Genomic DNA, 24,105 nt, shown 5'->3' with positions numbered 1-24,105 from the left:
AGCCTTTGCTGCCGCTACATGAAGAGATTAGTTTACTCCATAAGCAGGAAGACAGCTGTCCTTAACTGCCCTGTAAGTGCTCAGAAAGGGCATCCTGGGACAGTGATATCAAATTGCCTGAGCCAAGCCAAAAACTCAGTCATCAGTCAGTTCTGGCTGCAGTATAATGACATCCTCTTTCAGCTCTTAGGACATTCAGTGCCGGCAGTCCTTAGCTGCTTTCTTGCACCATCACCCTCTAGTAATGCAGCTGTGGTCACTCCTTTTCTCATGCCAGAGATGGGGGGGGGGTGGTACATTAACTTTGCCAGCACACCCCTTAGCTTTGAGGGCAGTTTGCTAAGTTACATGCCTCTGAAGCAACACTAGTTTGGGGAACAGCACTGCAGGAGTTGAACCCTTGCAGCAAAGGCTAAGCTGCAGTAGCAGACTTCAGAGCCAGCAAATCAGTTCTGAGCCTCTGCTCATACCCCTCACAGCTGCTCTGACAGCCCACATGTTCCAATTTCATGTTCCCAACACAAGAACAGCAGTGACATAGTGAAGCAAGTCAAGCAGAGGGCAACAAGGATGAAGTGAAGACTGAGTTTGTCCACCCATAACAAAGCTGAGGGGAGCTCTTGCTGCCACCTACAGTTACCTCCTTCATAGGAGGGGATAGAGCCAGGCTCCTCCGAGGTAACACAAGGGCAGGACAAGATGCAACAGCTACAGCCTGGAACATGGGAAATCCCAGTCAGGAAGGAAGAGCAGTTACAAGATTAAGTCTTTTGTGTGAAAACCCTATCCATGAAGACACACAGATCTGGTTTGCAAGCCAGCTCTAGCTGGACCTGGTTTGCACAGGAGCTTGGGCTACATGCATCTAAGTGACTCAGGCTCACTCTATCCTGCACCTAGAACTGCAGACAATTGGTGGAATGCTGTTGGTCATTCAAGACTCCACACTTGAAGTACAATGCTGATAGAAGCAGCTTCTGGCACCATGGGAGCTTCCAACAGCCCAGTTCCCTAAATAACTATGTATTTACACAGTGATAGAGTTGAGTCCACACATGTACTTCAGCACATACCACTACCCTCAAGTGAGCACAGGGAAGGTGTGTGATTTTACTTCATTAACTAGGTATTAGCTGTGGAAAGCTATGTCCCTTCCCCTGCACTCTTGGATCCTAACAATAAAATGACTAAGGAAGCAACAGCTCAACCTATGCTTCCCATCAAGGAAGACATGAACAGCCTCTATGGAAGAACGCATTGGCATGCTCATGAACTGATGAGATCCAGGGTTTGGGCATGTGGCCATCTCAGCCCTCTGTGGGGAAGGGAAGCAGCAGAGGAGCAACAACCCCCAGAGTCAGCTCGCAGGCCAAGTGTTGCTCAAAACCCTGCAGCACTGGATTTCTGGTGAGAAGTGGTTCAATACAGACTTCTACTGACACAGGTAGACAATGTCTCCCTCCAGATTCCCATATTCTGCTGACCTGTGGAAAACTGATGTTGAAGGAAGGTGTATCAGACTTTTCCAGCAGCCCCCTGCAGACTGCTGGTCTCCACCCACCATCAGGTTAATGTTCTTGAAGACAACTGTCTTAGGTTAATAAAGTAGGGATTACCTGTATGTAGAGACATCTAATCGCCAAGGATCCAAAAGCTCATTGACATGACAGTCAGCTGACACTAAGTAATTCTTCAGAGTATTATTGCTCTGCACAACAGAACTTCATGTAAATTTATTTGACAAGTTGTATCTACACAGAAATACATTAAAGTACATCAAAATGTGACTGCTTCACTGTATAGTGAAACAGCAAGACATTCTCCAGGAAGAGATTAATTTTACATGTTTCCCTTCTTTCAGCTTTCCCTTAGGGCTCAATAAAGTTCACCTCCACAGCAAACGTCTCACTATAGACTTTCCATGTTTTAGACTTGTGAGGGTTATCCAGCTCATTCCTGGGAAGATAGAGTCTGAAAGACAAAATTCAGCAGCACATCTTACAGCCTAAACCACAAGTTTTCCTCTCAGTCAGCCAAGAGAACTCCAAGCTCAGCCCTGGAATATTAACTATAGCCCTAAATCTTGAATTCAGACAGAAAAGTATCAGCCATGCCCTTCTGCACAGGGCTTTGGATCTGAAGTAGTCTGAGAAACAGTCAGCCTCAGGTTTGTGGGTCAGGTTCCCCTCACCTCTCAAAGCAAGACTGAGTAACATCTGTGTCACATTCAGCTAGAGGCCTCCCAATGGGATGCAGGTGGCAGGAATTTAGTAACTGACCTTTCTAATAGCAAGGATTCAACTCAGTACTCAGTCAAGCTTATCAGGCATGTTCTCCACTTTTAATGTTTACCAAATTCATGTTTAGTTACCACTTCACAACACCTGCACTTCAGCTCTGGCTAAGTTCGAGATACCAAGATGGGGCACTGCTTTAACAGCCATTTGATTTCTGATCAGGCCTAGCCCACCTCAGGTCTGCCAGAATTCTCTGGGCAGAAAGGGAAGTGTTGGCTCAGCAAATTAGGTTTGGAGTTATGAACATACTCATGTCTAGCTCTTCTTGTGCTCTGATGGGATCAGTTCAATAAAAAAAAAAAAAAATGTTTCCTTCCTATTCCAGTCATGGAGAACACAGTAATTATCCTTATGTCAAGTTCGCTGTTCCTTTGCCTAAATCTGGCTAGTTTGGTAGACAGAAGAGAAGGACCCCCTGTCTCTGCCTCTTGTTTCTACATCACTTCCCTAGAGAGGCAGTCAAGCCCAACTTGCACTGGCTAGAGCACCCCCAGGAGTTCCAATCTCAACAAAAGCCACCACAGTAATTTCTAAGTAATTGTTGTGACTGCACAACAAGCAGCCAAAGAGCCTTTCTTTGGAATCCCAAGCATCAGTACCTCTAATCCTGGTCTTAATGCTTGCCTGCTAAGCTGCTGAATGAGTTCCAGCCTCTCAGGCAGCCATGCTACAGAGGATGGCAGAGTTGCCTTTGGTTTGAAAGTTAGCATTACCTTTTTGAACTCAAGTTCATTAATAATGGAGTGCTGAGGAAAGTCTGATGGATTAAGTCGATTAAGATACCACATGTTTAAAATACTTGGCACAGTGCAAGCAATCATGCACCAATTGCCTGCTCTTAAGTTCCAGCTGAGAGTCAGAGACCAGTACCTGCACAGAAGCTAAGACAGGCTGGACAAGCCAGCTATCTCAGCTATTAGTACTGTGCTTATAACCTTTTAGCTCCATTCAGACACTAAAAGTTAGGATCTCAAGGCAGTCACTATGATTGCTTACCTGTTATTCTCAATAAAGGAAGTGTTGAACCAGAAGAAGAATGGGCAGTCATCATAGCCTTTTGGGAGATCCTAAGGACAAAGACTCTGTTAGAAAATAGGACTCTTTCTGGCAGAGCAAGAGTACCCACCCATCCTCAGTAGTTTAGTTTACAAAGCTAAAGTGCCGGAGCCAGTACACTTGAAGAGCCCAACATCACACCCAGATCACTATTTTCTCTGAAGAAGGCCTACAAGAAATCTGGAGAGGAACTCTTTACAAGAGCATGTAGGGGTAGGACAAGGGAAACTGCTTTAAACTGAAAGAGATTTAGATTAGATATCAGGAAAGAATTCTTCACTGTGAGGGTGGTGAGGCACTGGCACAGGTTGCCCAGAGAAGTCACGGCTGCCCTATTTCTGGCAGTGTTCAAGGCCAGGCTGGTTACGGGGCTTTGAGCAACCTGTTCTAGTGGAAGGTGCTCAATTAACAATGTTCATTGTACTATATGAACAGCCAGATGTCTCCCCTGCCTGCATAGGCTGATGCAGCAACATTTGCTGCACCACTCACTGCAGTGGGGCCACCCCACACAGCAGGAGTCACTGGGGAGGAGCACAGATTCTGCCCCACACAGCACAGCCAGCCAGAATCCAGCTGCAGTGCAAACCATAGCCCTTCCTCATACTCAAGCAAAGATCTTTACACTATTATACTTACAGAACGTGATTCAAATCTGACTTTCACATCACCACTTATAACAGGGCTGTCCTCCAAGCCAATGACTACAGAGTCACTTTCAGCATCAAAGAAGAGCTGGATAACAGAATTGTTAGTTTTATGAAAAATGGCTGCAGAGAGACAAGGGACCAATTCATGACAATACCTCGCTACTCATTCATGGCATACAAATACAATAGCAGTACTATAATAAAAGCCAACAACTTAAGCTACTCAGATCAGAGTGAGCTATTTGCATTTAAGTGACTTCTAGGAAATCTTTTGTATGAGAGTGGTGGTAAGATATTGATTTAGCAAAGCTTAGCTTTTTCATCCTCTCAGAATTTACAACATCCATTTAGTTTGACAGTTTTATGTCCAATATTCAACTTCTACAGGAAGACACTTTTGACCTCTAAGTCAGCTTTCATCTTCTGTGACTCAAATGACACGATCTCATAGTGCTCACCTTGCAGTTTCCTTGACTGGCACATACACATTCTAGTACAACTTGCTTCCTCACTATTACCTGCACCTTCATATCAGTTCCATTGCCTTTCCCAACTCCTAGGAAAGAAAGTTACATTATACTAGAGCACATACATTAGCTGGAAACATAAGTGGTCATGAAAACCAAGTGAAATCCCATTCAAAACTGCCTTCTTTCCAGAATACCTTGTGATAGACTTGAGAGAACTCAAATCCTAGAGGTAGCTCAAGATTCAGTGGCTGAAAGTTATATTTCAAAGCAGATGTGAAACAAAGGAGGAACAGGCTAATGTAGAGTCTGGTTCCAGCAACTGAACAAGAACAGCAGTTTGAAGTCCCCTATAACAAGTAGGGCTGAACTTCCAGCCTTTTATCAAGATTACCAGCACATGTGTGCAGAAACAGTAGTGGATCAAGTTCCACATGTGGAGTTAATCTCCCTTGGAAAGTGATTTCCCTTCCAAAACAGAGCAGGCTGTATGTCAGCCACCATTTGACCAGACACCCAGCAAGTGACAGAACACATGGGGCAATTTCACTCCAAAATGCTTTTCACTTTATTTTAACTGTGTAATTGGAATTCTCAAATCCCAGTAAATCTACATTCCTATCATGGTCTTAGCAAGAGAGACAGTAGAGATCAGCTGCCTGTAATAGGAATAGGATAGAGGAATGCCCAAATTCAAGAGTTCTTACCATGTATAGAGTGGATTTTGAGGGTTTTTATTTTGAGTTGTCTCTCTGGTGGGAGTTTCAAGTTATACTTGTTTTTCAGGATCTCATAATACCCAACATACCTACTCTGCAATGCAAAAACCCAGACACATTATGCAGTTTCTGTACCCCACAAAAGAGAAGGCAGAAGTAGGATTAAGTAGATCTTCTCCTCTAAGTTCTTAGCTCTAAGGGCAAAGCTGAGAGGAAAGTAGCCATTTGTTCTCCTTCCCCTCCCCAGTTCAAACAATCTTCTAGACAAATCCAATATCTACATTTTAAGCAATATTTAAACTTCATGTTCTAAGAGGAATTCTGTACCTCAGTTCAGCAAGAAGTGAGGAGCTTTTATATTGTAGCTTTTTAAGGGGCAGGAAATTTAAATGTACAAGATACTTTCATTTTACAGATGCACATTGTGTAGGACAGCTGTACCTCCATTCTATTCTATACCAACAACTGAAGTATCTGTCACCAGCTTCATCTCACTTCTGAATCACACAGTACAGTGAATCAAAATCAGCAAAGCCCTAAACTGTGGTCTGAGGCAATATCTTCAGTATTTCCTTGTAAATGCAGTCTCTAGAGCATGCAGTCCTCCACCCATTCACATCAGTGCCATAGCCCCTCCCCAGACCAGGCTGCAGGTTTCAGTGCACCCTTGATAACAGCACAACTGTCTTACAGGGTCATGCTCCCATCAGGGTGCCCAGAGAGGTTGTGGAGTCTCCATCTGGGAAGGTAGTCTAGACCTGACTGAACACACAGCCCTAAGCAACCTGCTGTAGCTCACCCTGCTTGAGCAGTGGGGTTGGACTGAAAGCTCACCCTATCTCATCAATTCTGTTATCTTAAATACCATAGTTCAGATTTGATATTATGCAGAGAAAGGCATAAGGAATGTGCTTGGACAAAGGGGAGGGAGGGAGGGGAAGATGCAGCACAACCCTACCACTAGATGGTCTTCCAACCCTTAAAGAACAAATACAGAAAGTTCCTAAGTTCGGCATGTAGGAACCTACATCTGAAACAAGGCAGGGGAGGTGGGGTACCATAAGCAGTCACATGAGTAGTGTTGGCTTGGCTACTGTTACTGGACCTGCTCAAGCTTACCTGGGATGGAGTTTCAACTCCTTGAAACTTGGTACTTGTGCTTCTATCAGTTCTTCTCTCCCCAAAGTACTCCAAACTTTCCTACATAGGAAGATAACTTCAGGGTTAAGATATTTATCCCACCACCACTCCCCTTTCCTGAAGGCAGGACAGCAAACTAGAATTACACTAGTCAATTCCAATAAGAGAGTGCAAGTAAAAATATGCAATAGTGGTTTTGGTGCCTTCTAAAGGAGGCTTTTAACTAGAATAAAAAAGTACCAATTAGGAAGTCAGATACATTAAGTCTGCCATCCACAAAAGAGTGAAGGAGAAAATATGCTTTCTAAGCAATTGCTTTAGAACCATCTATATTCAAGTGGTCTGTAGCAGACCAAGCTGAACATTAGTTCAGATCTTCACAAAGCAAACTAAAAGACAAGGGGTTAAATGGATCCACAGTCAGCCCAGACTACTTTGAGTAACCTGGGCCTTCTGCAGACCATGTCTCCAGATGGGTATACCAGACCGCGCATGCTAAAGCAGCACATGCATCTGCCCTGGCTGGGACTTGATCTTTCTCCCTTTTCTCAGTAGGGCTTCTTGCTGTAACTGGCAGTCAAGACAATTCTTGATGCCTCACACTACTTGGACACCACTTACAAACAGTGATGCTGTCTCTAGTAGAGCGTGCTCAGAAGCCACCTACAGTTTAAGAAAGGCATTGCTCGAAATCCTATGTCTCTTATGCCTCCAAAAAGAATGCTTCAGAGTCGGTATCTGTTAAATTCCACTTTCCCTATTCTTCCTGATCAATGACAGTCTTCATCAGAAAGGAACTTACCTAGTAGTAAGATTTGTGAGAACTTTTTTTAAAAAAGAACAAAGAACTTTGTTGTCAAGAACAAAGTATCAGTTTACGGAACCCTTTTTCCAGGACAGACTTCTTGCAAAGTATTCATGCATTTCACCAATTAAGTAGATTCTAAAGCAGCACTTTGAATACTAAAAGAATCAAAAAATAAACACCATTTTTTACCTTTGCACTCTCAAACTGGTCACTGTCTATGAGCCAGGTACAAACCATTGTTCCAGTCCTCCCTGTATTAGAAATAAGAGACAAGTTGAGCTATAGGAGTTCAAAGGTATTTGGGATTTTGTGAAGATAAAGTTCTTCCATTCTCTCCGTGTCAGAAGTTTTAAGTGACAGTAGTCAAGTGCCTGTATTTCTAGGAAGAATGAGTTAAGATACTGCAGTTTGTTAATTTGTTCCTTGAAAGCAATGCCCACATTTCTTTGTAATATTACTGGAGACACTTAGGAAGCTGGCCGCTATCTCATACTGCATGCAACAGGGGAGCGCTAAGCACACCCTACTAGATGAGACTATAGGCTGGCACTTGCCAATGCTGTAAGTCAAGAGTTGCTTCTCTGCCCCAACCTTTTCCACCCCCAACCCTACTAAGGCAGCATTGAGACTGCTAGCACAATGCTGTAATATAGGCTCAGTTTTGAATTTAAAAAAATAAATCTCAGAGTTCAAGTGACCCCTCCCTACACTTGTTCTTCAAGCTGGTTTTAGCCTGTAGGTAGTTTCAGCGTTCAGTTTTGCAAAATCTGCAAGCTACAGTTCAGACTGGAGGGAGACTTCTTTAAGTAACCACTGGTTTAAGCCAAGTAATTGCAGTAGTAAGAGCAGGTGGCTAAAGATGTGGCAGATGTTTGCAGGGAAGTTTGGTTTATTTGCACAGCTATCTACGCACTTCAACAGCTCCTGCTCTCCTACAAGTTGCAGATAGCACCCACAGGTCAGCTCATATGCAGCAACTTTGACTATCTTGTTCCAGTAAGACCACATTGCCCTATCACATAACACTGTGCACCTTGATTTAAGGTCCAGCAGTACCTAGAACATCCAGGGAGGAGTTAAAGGAGCATATCATCTTGAGTGCCATCAACACAGCTTGTACAGGACAACCTGTCCTGTATATGGCATGTACAGGACATAAGTCTCAGTCAGTGTGGGTTTGTGGAAGTCAGGTCCTACTTGACTAACCTGATCTCCTTCTATGACAAGGTGACCCACTTAGCAGACGAGAGAAAGGCTGTGGATGTTGTCTGCCTAGTCTTTAGCAAAGCCTCTGACACCATTTCCCACAGGAACTGGCTGCTCATGGCTTGGACAGGTGCACTGTTCACTGGGTAAAAAACAGGCTGGATGGCCAGGCTGAAAGAGTGTTGGTGAATGGAGTTAAATTCAGTTAGTGGCTGGTCACAAGGGATGTTCCCCAGGGCTCAGTATAGAGGCCAGTTCTGTTTGATATCTTCATCAGTGATCTGGACAAGGGGATCAAGTGCACCCTCAGTTAAGTCTGCAGACAACACCCAACTGGGCAGTAGTGTCAATCAGCAAGTTGTGCCTAGAGGGGTTTAGACTGGATATTAGGAAAAATTTCTTCACCAAAAGGGTTGTGAAACATTGGAAGAGGCTGCCTAGGGAAGCGTTGGAGTCACCATCCCTGGAGGTATTTAGAAGATGTGTAGATGTGGCATCTGGGGACATGGTTTAGTGATGGACTTAGTAGTTGGATGATATTAAAGGTCTCTTCCAACCTCAACAATCCTATGATTCCCTCCCTCTTCCCCACAGCAATTAAAAAGCTTGAGGCATATTACAATGCAGGATATTCAGTGTGGGTGGCTGGCTGTCAGGGAGCCACAGCAGCAGCTTAACACTTTTGATAGTATCAGTTCCAGTAGCTCCCTATCCCCAGCCTGTCCTGGGGAACTACTGTCGCAGCAGCCAGGACAGCAGGAAATTACTGAAGAACATTTTAAGAGATCAGATGCCAGCTTAGATGAAGAACCAATTTGGGCTATCTAGAAATGGAGTTGTGCAATACTAAACACATGGTACTGTTGCTAGTCAGTGTCTGCAGAATTTGTTGAGTTACGCTCTAAACCCATCTCATGCTATGGTTTAAGGCCATAAGAATAAAGTGTAATTTGTAGCATACACTAATTATAGATGAGCAGTCCTACCTTTGCCTCCTTTACAGTGAATTGCTATGACGTTCTTTTCATCTTGACTCATCCATTCACGGACACTAGCAGTGAATTTCAGCATGTCCCTAGATAAGAAAGTCACCAAGTCAAAGCAAATGCCTACACAGAGCTATCATGATGTATGTATTTCTTGACAAGACTCACTGTAGCGCTGGGACGTTGTGGTCATCAATAAAGATCCTTTCTACCCTGTAGTGGAAGTACTTGGGATCATAGCCTTTTTCACCTACAAGGAAAGATCTGAAGTTATGCCAGGAAGGGGGTAGGATTACAACAAATATACTAGTATTTAAAGTACAGTAGTAGAGATACACAGATCAAAGTGAAAAGAAATGAGGTAGTTTGGCTAAAGCCATGCTTGCTTAGCTTCTAGTTTCACACCTCTCACTGAAGTTAAAATTCATCTCCAGGCCCAGATAGCCATTTCTTTCCATGGGGATTATTATGGGATCTGAAAGTTAGTGTTCTGATGTACTGTCAGGGTCAACCACAGCAACCACCAGCTAGAGTGGCAAAGAGCTGCTAACAGCTCATCTGTGATGCCTCATCTATCCCTCTGCTGGCCAGAGGACAATTTTACTTTTTCAGGACTTCAAGTGTCAGTGCTCCTTTATCATACCTCGCTTCCAGCTCTGCTATGAAGCACTAACAGGATAGTTGTTTCTGAAGTACTTTTCTGGGGTATTTTTAGCCACCTCTAAATAGAAAAGCATTTAACTATTCCTCCACTTTGTTCTTCTAAGCCTTCAATAGAAAATTCCCTAACACCACCTCAAGTTTTAGCCAAGATTTAGCCAAGATTTAGTTTAACACTTTCATTTTTTAGTAGGAGTTTTGGAACACCGAGACAATTCTTCAGCATGAGCAAAGAAGTCTAAACTGCAAGACCTCCAGTACCTCTTTTGCAAGCTCAAGGACAGTGTTAGATACTCAAAGTCAATAGCCACAATCAGGACAGATGGTAGTCAGAGACAGCTATGTACTTTTGACAGATTATACATTCTTGGAGATCTGTTACTGTCAGCAGCATACCCTGAAGAGGTGTTTTTCTGTTTAGCTGTATTACAATGTAGTCAGCAGCTAAGTATACTTACTGCAGAGATTGTAGACTTTATAGTGGTCTGCATGTTTGGTGTCCAAAAATCTTGCAACTTCCTAAAGCGACAAGAGTTCAGAGTAGTTAAGTCTCTATTTGCACTGCCACCTCAACCCCCCACTCCCAAGTGGGGTCAACAACTGCATTCATAAATAGCCCTCGGACAGCAGGCCTTTCCAGCCCCACAGCTCAGCTTCTTGTCGGGAATAAAAAGTACTACTGCATCTTCCCTGCCCTATATATCTAGGTTTCTACAATATCAGCTGGCATAGCTCTGAAAAGGGCATTATGCAGACCTTTTAAGCATCTTCATTTAGATTAATAGATAGTTCTCATCAATTACACCACTATTAGCCTAGGACAGAACTGATTTGGTTCTCTGAAGCATTCCCAGAGAATGGGATCATCAGAGCACCAGTGTGTCCACACTGTGAGATAGATCCCACTAGGCTCAGCTGAGAGACTACAACACAAGCAGTACAGCACAGTGGAGACCATCACTTAGTCATTCCAACCAGCCAAACCAGCAGGACTAGGAACGACTTACCTAGTCCACATGTAAATTAGTGGGAACCTAGAAGTGAAAAAAGCATTCAGAAATAGTGAACTTGGTAAATGAGAGGTTTTTACCTCTATAGGGTTCCTGTAGAAAGACTGCTTCCCAGAAGATGGAAATGACATTGCAATAATGCGATCTGTGGAGAAGACAACAATCAGAAGCAACAGGGGGAAGCCTCCTCACATGCAAGAACTACATGTTTGAGAGCAACATTGTTATGAAAATCATCCTAATAATAAGGACAACCTACTCATTTCCAAGAGCCTTTGCTCTGCATTTAGCATAGCTAGAGAGCAAAACAATAATGCTCCCTAAAGCACAAGCTACCATTAAGGGTCAGTCTCCACCGCAGGAGGAAAGGAGAATTTCTATCATTACATACAGCACATACGACCTCTCTCCCAGAAGACTCATCTTCAAGAACAGTGTCACAGTCAGGAATCCATATTTCAAAGTCCCACAGAAAAGGAGTAAGCCTGGTTTGACTTCATACTCAAATTTCATTAGTCTAAAACACTGCCTGTATTTCACTTAACAGAGTAACTAGTCTTAGCAGGATGTAACATGCTGCAAAGTGTCATGTGTTTCTACAAACCAGTAACATAAGTGAGATCCAGATCAAAGCCATCTTTCATATAACGCCTTTTGTTTTCAGAGACCTGCCAAAAAAAGAAAAGTTAATCTTCCAGAGGAATGCCAGAGATCAACAAGTGTTCCCTGTTACCAGGAAAAAACCCAACCATCTAGACTCTGAAGTCAAGTCATAAGAGGCAGAGTCTCATCTTGCTACAGCAAAGTTCACAGCATTAACCAAGAATATGTTTCTTGTGTTATCTTTAGGTAGAAGCTCTGTACAGAATTTTTACTCTAAAGTATGAAAGTTCATTCTAGTGGAAAGAACACTGCAGTATGAATCCACCATTGCTATTTGAGTGTTTGGGGACTGAGGGAAGGAAGAAGAAAGTTAAGGGCAGCATAACCAAGATTGCTTATTCCTGAGGAAGAGGATATACTTGAAGCTTCAAAGTACCACTTTAGTGCCCCAATGAAAATAAGAGGCATTTACAATGGATAGGGCTTCAACAGCTAGGCTGTTTTGTTTCCACCTGGAATAAGCAGTGAAGCATTAAAATTCCTATCCTCCTCTATATGAGGGAAAACAATCTACATACCACGCAAACTAGAAATTACCAATTGAGACACTTGATGGTGCAATCACTTTAATATGCTGGCCTTTTGGGTCAAATTGCTGCTTACTTGAGCAAAGTTAAGAATGATTAGCTATGCTGAAGTTGGAGGCAAAGCTCCAGTACCCTGTCATGCACACTAAAGAGATGTGCTGCTTAGGCAATATTATTCAGTTGCAGACCAACAGGCTGTGGGCAGTCTTACTACTATCGATGGCTGTCTGGAGAAAGAGTTGGAAACAGTAATAGTAGCTTAGATATAGTAAGAGGCCAACTTACCATTCTCCTGGTCACCACTTCAAGTTGCTTCTTTTGTGAAGCCAGGCGAAATATTCTTACCAAGATGACAATCCTCAGAACTCGGAAGAGAGTGACCATTCTGATGAGAGTCAGATTCACCAGGAAAGAAAATTAACACAACTTAGATGCAAAGCTTACAGCTATTTAAAAGCTGCTTCAGTGAGTTTAAAGCTTTCTTCATATACTTAACTAGGACTTCTCAGGCTGATTTTGGAGAAAGAATACTGTGCTTGAAGAATACCGTGGTTTTATTGTTGAGTTTTTGGGATGAGTACATGTTCTGAACAGCTAACTAGGAGCTAAGAAACAGAACTAGGAAATCCTCTACTTGCTCACACACTTTCACAGGCACCTCTACAGAGCAACAAATTCCTGTAACACTACCTGTGTTAACCCCAAATTCTTGTTCCTTGAAGCTTGTTCAAGTACATATTTAAGCATAAGTAACCACCTGAAAATAGCTGAAAAGATAGATGAGCTATATACATCATGCCTTAAGAAACCTGAGGACAGATCAGTATAAAACCTGTGTTTAATCATTCAGCAACTTGAGCAGATGATTTGGTTTGAGGAACTTTGAACTGCCATTGAACTTTGAAGCAGGCAAGATGCTTATGTGAGTGGTTCTACCAAAGCCACTGAACAGGGGCAGTTGCTTTCACATACCCTTAGGGACTAGGGCAAACTAACGCTCACTCCTTAAGGAGTTGTGAGCATATACTTTTAAGGAGCACATGCACATATTTCAGGTCCTGATACACTTAGGCAAGAATTCTGGTGAATACCTACAGTAAGAGGGACAAACCTCCAGTTAGTCTGCTCTCCACTGATGGAGACCTTGAAGTCAGCAAAATAAGGTTGTCCTGGACACATGGAGGAGAGTTTCATTTTTTCCTCCCAGCTTCTTCCTAGCCCAGGATAACCCTGCTGCTTTCAAAGCTCTCTTGGAGCTAGCAGCCAAGGAGATGAAACACCACTGGAATGAAGACTCCAAAGCCCCTCTCCCCAGGCTGAACCACAACTGAGAAGCATCTCAAAGGTTAAAGCAGTTTGCATTCTGCCCTTTAGGAAACTAGCCAGTTAAGCATTAGCTCCTAGACCCAGCTCTCATTCCCCAGTGTTTTTTTGTAAGTCAGACTTCAAGGAAATGGGTAACTTACCCCAGTGCACACCCAGCTAGACAAGATTAAAAACACAGACCATATCCCTTCATCAGGGCATGTTACCTCTACGGCCTGCCACTGAATTTTCACTTCTCACATATACTCTTATCCACATAAAAGCTGCTCACATTCTAATTATTCTGAGATGTATCAGGTGCTTTAAGACTGCCATTTGCTTCTTGATGAAGGGCTATGAAGAAAGAAAAGTGATAAATCCCAGGTAGGCTACTGGGAATTAGTTGGATTATGTGGACACTACTGGAGTGTTAGGTGGGAAGATACCTCATCCACAAATGGATTCCTCTCTCAGATTATCATCTGATCAAGCTACAGAAACTAGATGAAAATATTACTTGAATTAATTTATGTACATAGCCAGCATATTTCCCCTCTCCAGGACACGGCTGAAAAATCCAACATGTACTACCATGGGGCTTTTGGGAAAGCAAGGTGGAGGAAACAAGAAATAGAAAGAGTTGCCATGCTGTCACAATCCATTAGATTGAGATCCTCCTTCAGCTGTCTGTTGCATTTGCTATTATAATCCAACTCATGTTTCTGATCTTCAGACTCTCTCTCAGGACTGCTGCACACCTTCCCCCAAGAAAAGCTTAAACCAAGAGCATTTGATGGCTTCACTATTCACTTTTAGCACCCCAACTGATATGCTTAGGTCATCTCTGCCTTTGAGATAGGGACAGTCTACAGTACAACTATAGACCAAAATTAAATGTCTCTATCCCTCATTAGTCTGTACCACAAAATACTATCACTATTCATGATCTAGAATGCACATCTAGCTTAGAGGTGCCCAAGAAAATTCTTAGAAGACTATAAAAAGCTCACATTTAACAGCTGCCATACCATTCTTACCTTGGTATCTGATCTGCTGCAGCAAGACCCGAGAAGGAGTATGTCATGTTGATTAACAGAGTGCCCACCACTATGAATGCATCCAAAATATTCAGTTTGGACCGGAAATACTTCCTGAAGCTGAAACAAAGGAGTTTGAGATGCCAATATGGATAGCAAACATTGAAATACATCTTCAGGAAGGGAATCACCTACACACAGCTACTGCTAGAGACATGCTCTCCTGAAGTAGTTCTTGACATAGAGCACTGAAGACTCACTAAGAAAATAATCTTGTGCCTGGTCTACACACATTAGTCACAGCAAAACTGATACAATTTAAGTGCTCACTTATACCCAAAACACTTTACAGATTATTCTACAGAAGGGTAACAGCCAACATACACAGCTGAGAAGAGATGGGGCCATTGTCTATGACCAGAAAATGAGCCTACAGAACATCCATGTCTGTAGACCAAGCTTGAAGCATTGCTTCCTTACTAGCTTGAGCACTTGCCACACTAATTTAATTTTTGCCCATGTCTTACCCTTCAACAAACACCCTCAGGAGAACATCGATGAGGAAGAAGAGTGCTATTGCCAGAGAAACACCTTCAAGAATGTCTCTAACGCCCTTCTTCTCACCAATAGCCAGATCCAGAATCACAACTACGATGTCCACAATGATAAGCACAACTCCAAACACTCTGGAGGAAAAAGAAGGGAAAAAAAAAAAAAAAAAAAAAGAAAAATACTAGTGAGTTTGAGGTAGGGATGAATTGCTGACATTTGATTGAAAAGAACAAACCCAGATTTTTGTTTTAATCTGTTCCACCAAGGCATGTTCTTTTATATACAGATTGAGGCCTGCTTGTATAAGCGGGATTCCAACTGCAGTTATCTTCATAGATTATATAATCCATGTGGAACCGTACATTTACCTCAGACTCAGCTGAGTCAGAGGTAAATGTACTAGATTTATTCACCTATAATTCCACAGCTACCTAGAAGTGGTGCAGATCTGAATGCTTCAAGGCACACAAGTGTCGGTGCTGTCTTCCAGCTTACTCACTTTCCCTCCCACTCATGACTTACTATAGTCATGATACAGTCAGTATAGTCCCTTAAAAGTAACTGTCTTTAACAGCTTACCTTATTCCAGCACCTAGACTGTATACAACTGACCAACTGGTTGTTCAAAGGCTGCACAGCAAGCCATTAAAAAGCTGTTATCCCAGTCAATGGCATTTACAGTTCTGACTTCCAGCTCTAGTTGGAGAACATAGTCCTGGCTGTTTAAGTCTTCTTTCCCAGTCAAAGTACTTTTCTCAAGTCATCCTTTCTGGGGATGATAGGATTCAGTACTTTCCATACAGAGCAGGCTAGAGCCACTGTTGTTCAAGGAACTTTCCAAGTTCTTACACCAGAAATAAGGACTGTTTCTATCTTGCCCATATCATCACAGGCATGAGCTTTTACCTGAATCCAAATGACATCACAAATGGGGAAATTTTTCTCCTAATTGCACTGCAAGAGAAGAGAAGTTGCATCAAGTCAAGTGACATTTTGCTATTGATGTTAGCCACAAAAGCACTGTTACATTCTTTTGTTCATATTCTTTTCAGTTTAGAATTATGTATAGTAGTGATTTCTTTAACAGATTATTCAGTTGCATTCATGAAGATTATAGGTTAAGACAGTACTTGAAAGCAATGCTTTGACCACTTCATAGAAAAAGTACTCATCAGTACTCATCAGACCCTAGAAGCATAATAGTATGCACTTATGCATAACACTACTCAGTGTCATAACTCCAGTGACACTAAAAGTCTGGCTTAAAGCTTATAACTGGGCATTAAGAAGTGGGCTTATATAACAGCTATTGGTCAAGAGGAAGATTAAAGGATAAACATCTCTTAAGGTATCATCTGGTTCAAGATATTAGCTTATTATATCAGACATTCCCTTTTTTTTTCCCCTCTAGGCCTGGAAAAACACAGCCCTAGTGTTAACAGCTCCAGTACTGCTTCCATGCTCTTGGAATAGAGGAAGAAAAATACCTCTTCTACCATTAGAAGGAAATACCAATTTGGCTTTCAGAGTGAGGTCTCCAGTACCTTTTAAGAAAATGAGCTGCTGAAGCTCAATTCTTGCAATACTGAGAGTTATCTCTAGCCCTAACAGGGTTCCAGCTCTGTTTTCAGTTACAGATCATTATGTGTTGCTTTTTTGGTGTGCTTTAAGCCTTCTGGTTTAAAGCTAGGCCTTTGTGTAATTATCTCACTAGCTGAAAGTCTCCTTAGGCTACACCAAGAACTAAGGCAGAAGCAACTACCTGCAAACCCCAAGTTCTGACAGTTTGAAAAACAGATTGCCAGTTTGTTAAGTAATCTCAAGATTACTTAACCACTCTAAACACAGAGTCTTTTGTTAGACACTTAAACACCTTGTCCAAGTATAGCACTAACAATAGAACCTACCAGAAGTTCTGACATACTGACAAAAAGTACCAGTAGATACTTTTGTTTGCATATCTGTCTTATCTTCCCTGTTATATACAGCTACTATGTTTCCTCTCCCCACAATTAGAGATACCACTGTTACAGGAAGCCTTTGTCAGCTCAATAATGGATATTGCACCCCAGTGACACCGTCCAAGCTACTCATTTCCTCTAGGGTAACTTGAGCATTGCATTTCACTTTGCGCACATCCTTAACACCTCAGTAACTCAGTTTAAGCCAAGGCTAGATATCTTTGAACTGATGAGGAAGCATCTTGCTGGGCTTACTGAATTAACCCATGCCTCTCATTATTAGGTTCATACTTTAAGGAACAAGGCCTAACCAGCAAACACCTGCATCCTTAAGCAGGAGGGTACATAGGTTGTAGTACCCACTTTTCCCATGGAAGTCAAGGATGTAATAATAGGTCTTGTCTTGAAGGCAACCTAGCATACAGGGAGTTCTCCTTGCATTTATAAATGTCTAATATCTAAGGAAGAGCAATTATTGCAGTGCTAACAGTTTGTTGGTCTATTTCTTTTCCCAGTCAATCCTGTAATGTAAACATAGCAGGTACACCTAGACTCCAACTTCCAGAGTCTAAGGACAGGTACCTTTATTAGGTGCACTAAAAACTGAAATACACATACACCACTCCAATTTGGCCTGCCAACATCTTACATCAGTTGAGGAGAATGTAGCACATTTGCTCACATATTTAGCTAAAGGCCTTTGTGAAATGCATTCGTAAATGTCAACTTCCAAATTCTACAAAGACATGTTGTCACATTGAAGACCTGAGATAACAGGTTTAGTCTTATTGTTTTTGAGCTGCACAGAGAAACAAGTCAATATATATGTCATTGACTCAGTCAATGACATAAGTATGACATACTCCTTAGTATGCTATAGGAGTTAGTAATCTGGTGACAAGAGCTAAACACTGCTGGAAAATAACTACTTCAAGAATAATCACTAGCAAGTTCAGTTTAGTCTTGATGACAGCATGATGCTTATTCACCTCAGATACTCATTCACCTTATTTTCCTGCCAGCATTTGTTCTTCTGTGCTCTCCCAAAGTCATTCTTTTGGGAAAGTTTAAAGTAGTTTGGACTCCCCATTCTCCATAATAAGATGGACTTGTAGCTAGTTCTTGGGTTGGGCTTTCATCTCTAGAGGCATAAAGAAGCTTCCTGAACTTACTTGTCTTTATTATACAAGAGCAAATGTCAATATCAAGCAATTCACTGGGCTTGTCTCTACTTTAGCAAGCCACCTGCCTGCTTATTTTGGCTCAACAGTTTCCACTCTTGGGGGTAAGCTAGGCATTTAATATATCATTAGCTTACTTGGAACAGCTGTCTGGTTCATTATCCTCATCATGGCCATCATCAATCTTTACTGTGGGTTCTTCTGCTGTTGGAGAGCTGGCAAAGGAATAACACAAATCACATACTGATACAGAAGTCAACTTCATATATTGCTACCCTTCATTGTTTCAGAGAAAATAATATTAACTGTCAGCTAAGCAGTAAGCAGCAAACTGGGCCAGAGCACCGGCACAGTACCAGGGGAAGAAATACTTCTCATATGTTGGCATAGCAGAACCCTTTGGCTTGTACTGACCTAATTCCATTAGCAATCCATCTCGCAAAGTTTCTTTTGGGGGAGGAAGGGAACATATGTGTTCAGCAATGGGATTAAGGACTTTGAAGTTGGGCATCCAAGAGCCTGCCAAGGATTTAACAGCCCAGGCTCTGGAAGGCAACATGTATATATGCGAATCTGCTTCAGAGAGTCCAAATTACATTAATGCTATTACAGTAAACCACCTGTTCAGAGAACGAGTGTTTTCACCACGAAAAGCCATAGCACAGAGACGTTTTTGTGCAGAGCAGGATACCAGACCGGAAACTGGAACATCAGAGCAGCAGCTGAGCTAGTGCTAGAACAGCACTTTTTGGTGGTAGTGGCTGCTTGCCATAACTTCCTTAAAAGGGTCTCTTTAGATTAAGCTTTTGTTCAGCCATCTGAGAAGCTTTGAAGGCCACATGTCTTCAGAGAAAGTAACATCCAAATCCAGGAGTTTCTAATTAAGCCTCCTCCACAGAAATACTGTGCTGTAAAATAGCACAGCCACAGCATTTGCTGTGCCTCTGTCTCTGGCATCATTGCTTCTTGGGCAGCAGCAACTACATACACATACTTAATATTGATGCTTCCATGCTGTTCTAGGGCAATCTAGCATTAGTTTGAAGCATTAGTGTAACAACTCAGAAGATCCAAGTAATCTTCATCCTCCACAATGGACCCACGCACCAGCACTGCTTCTGCATGCTTTTAAGCAAAAAGTTCAATGGTGCATTTCCTACAGTTCTAGCAACCAGTACTGATGGTTCACCAGCTGCACTCAGTATCAGGCAGGACAGAGGAATGATTCCCCCTAAGAGTTTTGGCATTTAAGGCTCATTTTTTAGCTCCAGCAGATCCAGATGCTAATATCCTCATTTTGTTCCTAGAGCTGAAGCAAAGCTCTAGTGAGGTATGGCCATTCAGCTTTGCTTCCCAGCTATTCTTACAGGATAGTCACTTGGTAGTTTCCACTTAATGAACAGCTGCTACAGCTAGTTTGCTGCAAGTCACTTGCTTATCCTTAGAGACACATCAAGTGCACCAAAAGCCACCTTCTTATTCTCTACTGTGATTAAAATAAGAATGAGCAACATTAGTGGTTTGGGTTAGGAAGCCAATCTTTAACACAAACAGAAAACAGAAGCAAAGTCCAAGCACACCATTTCCACTGTACTCTCACAAAAGAATTCAGTTGTAGATAATGCTTTCCTCAGTGGGAGTTTGTTTTGCAAAGCACTCTGTATCTACTTGTTGTCCAAGCTGGAATGAGCTCTCTGCCACAAGCTACTACACCTAGTCTTTGACAACCAGGGAAAGAGGGAAAAAAAAAAAAAAAAACACAACCTGAAGATACTCTAGAAGGACCTATTTCCACCACACACACACTCTCCATCAAAGCATAAGCTTTCCTGACTGTTCACAGCTAAAGGGAACTTCAGACTAGAAGATTTTAGGGAGAGCAGAACAAGAGCATCTTGCTCTACAAGAGAGCTTAACAGTGTTTCTGGATGCTAGAAGTGAGCAGGCTTTAATCCCAGGAGCTTGTTATACCAGGGCTGGGTGCTGTGTACTTCTTAGTTCTTAACTACTTCAAGAAGTCACTCAGAGCAGCATATTTCTCTCAAAGATATCACTCCTCTCAAACAACAGCACTGGGGTGGGAGGATACAGACGCTATATGCTATATAAACTTCAAGCATTCCTTCATTGTTCTCTTCATTATATTTAAAGTACTAAGAAACTCTAGGTAGGGGACCACACACAGCATGCTTCAATCCCAAACCCACACACTGGTACAGTTCATTTCACTCACCTGGATGCTTCTGTCAGCTCTGCCCCTTGTTCATACCTCACAACTGTCATTTTTCCTGTTGTTGCTCTGCTGGTCTTAAAAGAAACACATCTAGTTAAAGGGAGATGGGTACAAGAAACAGTAAACACCAGCATCCTACAGCAGCCTCACACTCACATTACCAGCAGAGACTTTACTTCATTTTTAACTACCCCCTCTGTCCCAGTTGACCAAGCACAGTCTTTCTTTATAAGGCTCATGAGAGTCAGTACACTCAGCAGTGTGATGAAAGTTTTATCACACCTAACGTGCCACAACGACAAACTATAAAACAGCATCTTTACCTCACTATGAGGCATTTCTCACTGTTTCAAGCTATGAGACACGGAAGAGCCGCAGCTGGTACCTCCGGGAGGGGTACAGCCGCAGGCTGCTCCGCCAAGAGCGGGCTGGAAGCCGCGGGGAGCGAGTCCAAGAGCCGCCGCACACATCAGCTCCCCAGGCAGAAACGGACGCCCGCACTGGCCCCACCGCTTCTCCGCTCCTTCAGAGCTGCCCCGCTGGGCGGCAGCCGCCGCTCGGGCACAGCCTCGCACCCCCAGGATGGGAGCCGGCTCCCGCAGGTGCTGTCCCGCCGGCAGCCTGCCCGCGCCCCCGGAGCGAGACGGACACCGGCGAGCCGCCGGCACCGCTTCCCTCCCGGCGGAGGCCCCGCAGGCCGAGCCCCGGCCCAGCGGCCGCCACACGGAACCTGCGGCTCCGCAGCGGGACGGCCCGCGGCGGCCCCGGCCCGCCGGGGCTCGCTGTGCCCTCACCTCAGCGCGGCCGCACACCTCCGGCCGCGGGGCCCAAAGTCGATCCCGGGCTCCCGCCCCCGGCGCGCTCAGCGGAAAGTTGCGCTAAACTTCCTGCGGGCTGCTCCCCCGGCCGGCCTGCCCGCCTCCGCCGGGCCGCACAGCCCCACTCACGCGCCGAGACCAGGCCGAGCCGCGGAGCGCGAACGCAACCACAGCCCCCCCGGGCTGCGGCTAAATGGCCCGGCGGCGCAGCACGGCTGCACCTGGGCCGGGGCCGGGCCCGCCCGCTGCCGTGGCGACGGCCGCCGCCGCTCCCGGCACCGCCCGGAACCTGGCAGCCCGCAGCACCGGGCGCCTCTCGGAGCCCACCGGGCCGGCAGCCGCGCCACGGCCTTCCCGCACGCCTCTGCGGGGTCCCGCGGCCCCTGGACCACACGGGCCCGCGGGAGCGAGGAGGCCGCCAGCCCGCCCGCCCCGGCAGCGCCGGCCGCCCCTCCCGCCGATCGGGTGCTGTCAGCTTCGCTGCCGGGCTTTGATGCCTCTTAATGCATTTCCCGTGGCGCGGCGGCGACCGGGGCAGGGCGGTGCAGGTGGGCTGTGGGACAGTCAGGCCCCCACGGCCTGTGACAGCGACTGCTCCGTTCAGGGCACCCAACCCTGAGCATTGATGTCTTTGCAGAATGGGAGCCTGCGGGGCAGAATACGGCGTGATAGCTACCCTGTGCTCTGCAGAGGCTTCACGCCTTCCTCATCACCTACCAACAGCCAAGTGACAAGCTGTCCCTGAGCAGGACCATCATAAAGAAGTGCCGCTGCTGGGGCCAGCACCGAGCTGGAAAGGTTTTCTGCTGGACGGTCGGCAGCAGAGGGAGCTCAAAGCGAGCTTTTGGGGGCTGCTGCCGGGGCTGCTGGAGCTTGGACAGCGGTCGATGCGGTTAACCGATGGCAGGAGCCTTTCCGGCAGCCCCTTGCCCAAAAGAAACAAAATCTTTAAGATGAATGATAAGAATAGGGAGCATTTCTGGGCAACAGACTAAACAGAAGGTTTCCCTTTCAAGTCTGTCATATATATAAATATATGGGCAAGTAGCTAGCACAGACAGTGGTAGCAAGTAATAAGCTAAATATGTTTGGTATATGCAGATAATTATGTATTCGAGAAGCAGCTAAACATGGATGGAAACTAGGCTGGATGATGAGAAGAAACATTCCATTAATTTGCTCCTAGTTTAGAAAAAAGGTTTACATGTGCAGGTTATTTAGTACATGCTTGATGCTGTGGACCATGTGAGTATATCCTCTGAGTTTCAGCAGGAGTTTATGCCTATTGAGTGCTTTCATGGGGAGGACCATGTTGGACAAGACTCTAGAAACACAGGAGTCTGGTTTCCCCAGTCCTGGGCTCTGAAACCACCAAGGTGTGAAGGCAGTTTGGATATTGAAGCAGACTTTTCACAGAACAACCTATAACAACCAGTCAAGGAGGGGTTGGAAGCTTCAAGTTTGGCACCCAGACTGAATGCCGGGGCTGTAAATGAACCAGCTTGCTAGAGGCTGCACTTAGAAAGGAAAACAAGTTCTTCCCATTATTCATCAAACAGGTACATGCCACATTGCCAGTGATAACACTGTAACTGTGCCTTTCAGTGTTGCTAATCTTACAGCATTGGTGATGCTGTAGAAGATTTGCCAGCTCTCATGCGTCAACATGAGTTTCCTGGTGATTGCTCTATTTTCTTAAACTTCTAACTTCTGGACTCAGATGACTAAAATAAAAACACCACCTCTTTTTTAATTAATAAAACCAAATTTCTAGCTCTCCGGTGATGGAGAAAAGCATAGGACAAAGTCCAAGGTTCATAAAGCTAAAAATAAAAGGAAAGCATTGAAAATATTCTGGTTTTTAAATTCAAGACTTATAAATCATTTTCATTATATTTTGCTAGTTAACTCATGATACTGACATTTAAAGAACACTCAGAATCCAGTTCTGATCCCTTGATGATTATTCATCAGTGTAACATAGCAGAATTGTCAACAAAATGCAGAAGAGATTGAAATGTTCAGTAAATAATCCAGTTACATACTGGGTAGAGAGCAGGATGAAGTATGCATATCTCAGAGGGGTGATGACATACTTTACATTCCAAAAATAACAGAGAAGGTGGCAAACAGAATCTCTTCACTTGACAGGTTTTAAAATCAATAGGTACGGCTCATTTATATCTGAAACTCTTAAGAGAAATGGCCAAGAAAAATAGTTTTATTTTTATTAACTCTTGGGATAGCATAAATATGCAGATAACAGGGGGGGGAGGGGGAGGAGGGGGAGGGAAATCAATTCTCTGCCAATATTAAAAGCAGATAGATCAGATGACCTGATGCTGGCAGATCTGTCATCTTGGCTTTGCTCCCAGAGAGCAGACAGAGGTTTCAACTAATAAAATATTAAAGAATCTTAGTGATAACAATAATTAATGCCAATCATCATGGGATTAGGAAAAATAATTCCTGTCAAACTGATTTATATTTCTAAAACAAGACTACAAGTTTTACTGATAAAAGTATTTTCTTGCTTCTGTATCAACTGTCTGGCTAGAAAATCACTTTGGTTAAAGAGGTGGAAGAATATAAACTCAATTTGGTTCATACTGATGAAAACCCAGCATACTAGTCTTAAAATAGCTAAAAGGGGAACCATCCTTAAGCAATACTTTTCCAGAGAGGTTCTGCAGGGATTGGGTGTTGTCTTACGCTGCTTAATGTTGTGTTAATTCGTGTTGTTCTGTTTAAAACCATGCCCTGGCTAAAATCCTGAGTGATGAAGTTTGCAGCTGACACAGCGGTTCGAAAAGTGGTCGGTCAGAAGAA

The 24,105-nt window shown here is 43.7% G+C and overlaps 2 protein-coding genes across 7 annotated transcripts; one reads left to right on the top strand and one right to left on the bottom strand.

The window, feature by feature from the left end:
* Positions 1-1,703: 1,703 nt before the first annotated feature.
* LOC115603857 (phosphatidylinositol 3,4,5-trisphosphate 3-phosphatase TPTE2-like) lies at positions 1,704-22,042 on the bottom strand. 6 transcript variants are annotated; one of them, XM_030476275.1, is made up of 19 exons: positions 21,994-22,042; positions 20,459-20,532; positions 18,363-18,440; positions 15,990-16,037; positions 15,059-15,217; positions 14,532-14,651; positions 12,475-12,574; positions 11,604-11,667; positions 11,080-11,144; positions 10,448-10,508; positions 9,498-9,579; positions 9,330-9,418; positions 7,327-7,388; positions 6,309-6,389; positions 5,178-5,283; positions 4,462-4,559; positions 3,993-4,088; positions 3,294-3,364; positions 1,704-1,971 (listed from the first exon to the last, which is right to left on the bottom strand). In XM_030476275.1, exons 2-19 carry the CDS (start codon positions 20,506-20,508, stop codon positions 1,869-1,871), a joined length of 1,533 nt encoding a protein of 510 aa, XP_030332135.1. In that variant the 5' UTR covers positions 20,509-20,532; positions 21,994-22,042; the 3' UTR covers positions 1,704-1,868. The 6 variants fall into 6 exon arrangements, with proteins under 6 accessions (XP_030332135.1, XP_030332137.1, XP_030332134.1 ...); XM_030476277.1 differs by having other exon boundaries at positions 20,459-20,524; positions 21,994-22,011; XM_030476274.1 differs by lacking the exon at positions 21,994-22,042 and adding an exon at positions 21,253-21,405.
* Positions 20,815-21,780, top strand: LOC115604454 (basic salivary proline-rich protein 2-like). The gene has a single exon (XM_030477579.1). The coding sequence runs from the start codon at positions 20,815-20,817 to the stop codon at positions 21,778-21,780; it is 966 nt and encodes a 321-aa protein (XP_030333439.1).
* Positions 22,043-24,105: the final 2,063 nt, after the last annotated feature.

This window comes from Strigops habroptila, chromosome 2, assembly GCF_004027225.2.
Source record: "Strigops habroptila isolate Jane chromosome 2, bStrHab1.2.pri, whole genome shotgun sequence".
Classification (NCBI taxonomy): Eukaryota; Metazoa; Chordata; class Aves; order Psittaciformes; family Psittacidae; genus Strigops; species Strigops habroptila.
The sequence above is the reverse complement of the archived record's forward strand: the minus strand, read 5'-3'. Positions and strand labels throughout refer to the sequence as shown.

Bases quoted from the DNA above. Each gene is read 5' to 3' on its own strand.
- LOC115604454 (XM_030477579.1), top strand. From the start codon at position 20,815: ATGAGACACGGAAGAGCCGCAGCTGGTACCTCCGGGAGGGGTACAGCC.
- LOC115603857 (XM_030476273.1), bottom strand. The intron at 9,580-10,447 runs GTAAGTATACTT...CTTTCCTTGTAG, and splicing joins TAAAGTCTACAATCTCTGCA to GTGAAAAAGGCTATGATCCC. The intron at 9,419-9,497 runs GTGAGTCTTGTC...TTTCTTATCTAG, and splicing joins CACAACGTCCCAGCGCTACA to GGACATGCTGAAATTCACTG.